At 45.0% G+C, this 5,000-nt stretch overlaps 1 protein-coding gene across 1 annotated transcript in view; it reads left to right on the top strand.

Moving 5' to 3' along the window:
* Positions 1-4,091, top strand: part of sh3kbp1 (SH3-domain kinase binding protein 1) — an 18,852-nt gene extending 14,761 nt beyond the window's left edge. Inside the window, exons 13-19 of the mRNA XM_083670639.1 lie at positions 607-745; positions 835-905; positions 1,266-1,372; positions 1,548-1,757; positions 2,505-2,716; positions 2,977-3,040; positions 3,225-4,091. Of these exons, the coding sequence (XP_083526765.1) occupies positions 607-745; positions 835-905; positions 1,266-1,372; positions 1,548-1,757; positions 2,505-2,716; positions 2,977-3,040; positions 3,225-3,263 (842 nt within the window). The 3' untranslated portion in view covers positions 3,264-4,091. The remainder of the gene's footprint in view (positions 1-606; positions 746-834; positions 906-1,265; positions 1,373-1,547; positions 1,758-2,504; positions 2,717-2,976; positions 3,041-3,224) is intronic.
* Positions 4,092-5,000: the final 909 nt, after the last annotated feature.

Raw genomic sequence — 5,000 nt, 5'->3', positions numbered from 1 at the left:
ACACATCTGATTGGTTTTTAAAAAGTCAATTGGCAGAGTTTAACAGATGCACAACTTTTGAAAGAATGGGGTTTGAACTGAGAATCTTGTAAATAAAACTTTGAGTTACGAGTTGTAGCATTCTTTCTTTATTGTGTTAGAGTAGTCAGACATATCTGACAATATCTCTAAGATACAACTGCTCTCCTGACTTGAAACAAAGTCAAATGTAGAAAGCTAGCAGCGACATGCTAAGCTAATCATAGCAAGCTAGCTAGCTAAGCATTTACCAACCTCTTAGCTACTCATGTTAAATTAAGAAATAGAATGAGCTAGCTATTTCCATTTAGTTTTTATCAGGATTTGTTCTGCACTAAAACTGCCCTTAGAACAAAGTTGACTACATATTGCAAGGGGTGTGTGTGTGTGTGTGTGTGTGTGTGTGTGTGTGTGTGTGTGTGTGTGTGTGTGTGTGTGTGTGTGTGTGTGTGTGTGTGTTTGTGACATCCTCACATAAAACCTATTGTTTCCCCGTGTTTGTGTCCCTGTGTGTGTACCTTTGTGCGTATGTGTGTATGTATGTGTGTGTGTGTGTGTGTGTGTGTGTGTGTGTGTGTGTGTGTGTAGGTGAGGAGGTGAAGGTTGGAGACATCCCTAAACCCGCCCTCCCATCTATCCCTCCCAAGAAACCCCTCCCTCCAAAGACAAGCACATCCTCTGTACCCCCAAGACGCCCCGACAGACCTGAGAGACCTCCTACTATACAGTTAGTGCACACACACACACACACACACACACACACACACACACACACACTAATGTACACTAATGTTGTTGTGCGGTTTACCTGTTCAGGTGTGAGAGCCCCAAATCTGAGGGCGGGGCTACGACACCAGATTCCATCTCTGACAAGTCACATGATCTTGGTGAGTTTGACTGACAGGGCGGGGGCGAATCAGGATCAGTTTTACAGATATTTGACAAGACAGTCCTCCAATCAGAGCAGGCTATGTTAGGAGTTCATCAGCACACAGTGGTCTCTCTCTTGCTCGCTCTCTCTCTCTCCTGCTTGCTGTCTCCCTGTCTTTAGCTACCTCTGCCCTCTCTCTTAGACAAAGATAGTATTTGTGTGTGTGTGTGTGTGTGTGCGTGTGTGTGTGTGTGTGTGTGTGTGTGTTACAGTACATCTGGTCAAACTATTACTAGTACACCCATGGGTTAACACTATGTGTGTGTGTGTGTGTGTGTGTGTGTGTGTGTGTGTGTGTGTGTGTGTGTGTGTGTAGACTTAGACCTGGACTTGGTAGTTTCGTCCACAGAGAAACTGAATCATCCTACCGTAACGCGGCCTCGTATCTCAGACCGCCGACCTCGCTCACAGATCATTACCGGAGTGAGTACATGCATGTGCACACACACACACACACACACACACACACACACACACACACACACACACACACACACACACACACACAAGAAAACATACAACCTGTAGGGAGATGTTTCATGATTTTTACCGGATTTTGCCTTTTGCCTTTCTCTCTCTCTCTCTCTCATCCCCCAAGACGTCTCTGTCCAGTCTTGACCTGTTGGACTCTCCTGTGGTGGAGGAGGAGAAGAAAGAGAAGGAAAAGGAGAAAGAGAAGGGGAAGGACAAAGAGAAGGGGAAGGACAAAGAGAAGGGGAAGGAGAAAGAGAAGGGGAAGGAGGAGCAGGATTCTCTCCCTCTAAGGCCTGTGGACGTGTCCAGGAGGAAAGCAGTTCCCTCCATCACTGTAAGATCCTCCCCTTTCCCCTCCCCACCCCAACAACAACCACCTTTCTCTGTTTAGTAGTAAAGTGAAGATGTTAGATTTGTACATTAGCTTGTTCCTTTAGCAGTGGTTGTCACTCAAGTGGTACGTTTTTACATAATGATTTAGTAATTGCTTTGTAATTGAAGTTGAGTGTTTTTTGGTTTCAACATAGGTGGAAGCTATCACAGCTAAATTAGATTAGATTAGATTAGATTCAACTTTATTGTCATTGTGCAGAGCACAAGTACAGAGACAACGAAATGCAGTTAGCGTCTAACCAGAAGTGCAAAATAGCAGAAAGTGCAATGAACAGTATATACAGGTAGTGCAATATATGAGCAGTAAGTAGTGCAGTATAGTATAAGTAGTGCAGTGTAAGCAGTAAATGAATAGCAGTAGCATTATAAGCAGAATAAATAGGTTACAGTATGAACAGTGTATCAGCATATGAGCTGTATAGGCAATGCAGTCTAGCAGTATATATGTATTAACAGTAACAATAGGGTAGATAGCAGAATAAATATAAATATGGAATGCCGTATGAACAGTATAAACAGGTATGTACAGTATGTACAGATGTGTGCAGTGTATTAACCGTAGTATTAAGAAAATATATATATATAGGGATATGTGCATTAAATCACAGTGTAACAATACAGGTATTACTCAGATGTCAATGCAATCTGAAAATGTTGATCTGTGTGATATGTGTGTGTGTATTCCCAGGTACCAGACAGTAAATCAGCGCTCCCCCCCAAGCCTGTCATTCCCCCACCAACAAACAGCCCCACCCACCGCTCCCCTTCGCCCTCCACTTCCACTCTAAGCCCCTCCCCCGAGGGCAGGCTGACACCCCAGACTCCGCCCAGCCTGGAGGAACTGAGGGCCCAGCTCAGAGACTTGAGGGCCTCCGTAGAACTGCTGAAGAGCCAGCACAGGTGTGTGTGTGTGTGTGTGTGTCTGTGTGTGTGTGTCAGTGTGTGTGTGTGTGTTGCAATGTAGCTATGGTGAGCCATCCATGATGAGCAGCCTATCACATTCTGTGGTGTTAGAAGCCAAACCATTCTCTTTGCTAGGCTAACTAACTACTGTGTCTCTGTATCACTACAGCTGGTAGAAAAGATCATAAAATATTTTGTCATTTGACGCATAAAATATGTGGTCATTTCACAAAATAAATGGTGTCTCTGTATCTCAGACAGGAGATAAAGCAGCTAGCGAGTGAGTTGGACGAGGAGAAGAAGATCCGCATCTGTCTACAGGTGAGCTTTAAACAGCTTGTGCGTGTCATGTGTGCACACTGTCTTTGTGGTATTCTTGGAATGATATCTGGACAGCAAGTGCTGTACCCCTACACACACACACACACACACACACACACACACACACACATACATGTTGTGGAAGTGTTGGCTGAGCGTTTTGCTCTGTATTTGTGTGTTTCAGATGGAGGTGGAGCACATAAAGAAGAGCTTGTCCAAATGAGTCCTGACCTTCCCTGGCGCACACTGATGACATCACCACGCTGGAGCTCGAGTATGACATCATCATCAGAGGGTTGAAGCCACGGCTCAGCCAAAATATTTTTTTGTGCCAAAAGATAAAAGCGACAACAATGACAGCACCATGGAAACAAAAAAACATCCATGCCCCTGACCGAATGCCCGCCTCCCTCTTTGTTTACTTGTTTGTTTGTTTGTTTTTGAAGAGGCTTTTTTATTTGTTTACCGCTATCTGAATGGAGCTCGCACTGCTGCTGGTACTCACCTGGGCAGGTGTTGTCTGTCTGTCACCACGGTTACAGAACTATGACGCAAAGTTACAGTATGGTTGCCCTGACAACCCCAGCGGTACAGTTGTTTTAATGTCATGACCATAAAAGTGTGAAGAGAAAACCCACTGGTTCACCTGACCTCTGTGCTGTTTTGTCTCCACTCTGCGGCCTTCACCTTTTTATTTGTGTGTGTGTGTGTGTGTGTGTGTGTGTGTGTGTGTGTGTGTGTGTGTGTGTGTGTGTGTGACCGTTAGCTTCCCTCCTCACACGGTCTCCATGGCAACCCCTCACTGTGGCCTTCCTGTTTTGGACTCCAGATTCTTCTCTCAGACCTCTTTCTTTCTTTCTTTCTTTCTTTCTTTCTTTCTTTCTTTCTTTCTTTCTTTCTTTCTTTCTTTCTTTATTTGTGATGACAAAGAGAAAATCTCCCGTTGTTTTCTTGACTTGGTCATTTATCTCCAGGATAGCGATATATACTTTTATATATGTGTTCTAAAGATGCAATTGTGTATGTGTGCAGATTTTAATTAAAAAAACACAACCAATGTTTGCCTTGAGCCCAGCTTTCTGACAGTTGGAGATGTTTTGAGACACATGCACGCACACACACACACACACACACACACACACACACACTTGAGATACACCCCCATACACAACCCACAGCTAATTGTGTGTGTACAGCTAATAGTGTGTGAATATGTGTGTGTTTTTGCATGTGTGTTTGTGTGTGTGTGTGTGTATGTGTGTGTGTGTGTGTGTGTGTGTGTGTGTGTGTGTGTGTGTGTGTGCGTGCATGTGTATGTGTATGTGTGTTCTCTGCCAATCCACTGCTCTTTATTCTGTTTGTCCACATAATTGGTGGTCTAGAAGGAATGACTGTGTCTCCATAGAGCACCGGAGCCACACACACACACACACACACACAAATACACGCATGCATGCACATGTAGCAGATGCTGACTTGAAAGAGATGGGTCAGATATCCCCCATCAGAGTTGGCACTCCATGAGCTTGAGACATTTCTTTATGTGCTCTCATCAACACACACACACACACACACACACACACACACACACACACACACACACACACACACACACACACACACACACTCAGCCGGTGCATAACGGAATCCGGGTGTTAGACCTCTGTTGTAAAGGAATGTGTATATTTGTTATCGTGTGTGCGACGGTTCCAGAACGTCCTCGGGGCGCGCGGGAGGCGGACATAACTTAGAATAACTTGGCTATGTGTATACTTGGCTGGCTCGCGCGGGGTGGCGATTCAGATGGACAGACCGTTTTAAATTTAGCCAACCGGCAACAAGCACCGATAACATTTCAGCCCTGCCGGTCTCGCCAAAGGCACCAGAGAGGGCGAAAACACGGCCTCTCGCGGCTCTTCTATGCTGTGTGCGTATGTCCTTCATATCCCGCAGAGAAGTA

The sequence above is a fragment of the Argentina silus genome (genome assembly GCF_951799395.1).
Source record: "Argentina silus genome assembly, chromosome: 1".
NCBI lineage: Eukaryota > Metazoa > Chordata > Actinopteri > Argentiniformes > Argentinidae > Argentina > Argentina silus.
The sequence above is the reverse complement of the archived record's forward strand: the minus strand, read 5'-3'. Positions and strand labels throughout refer to the sequence as shown.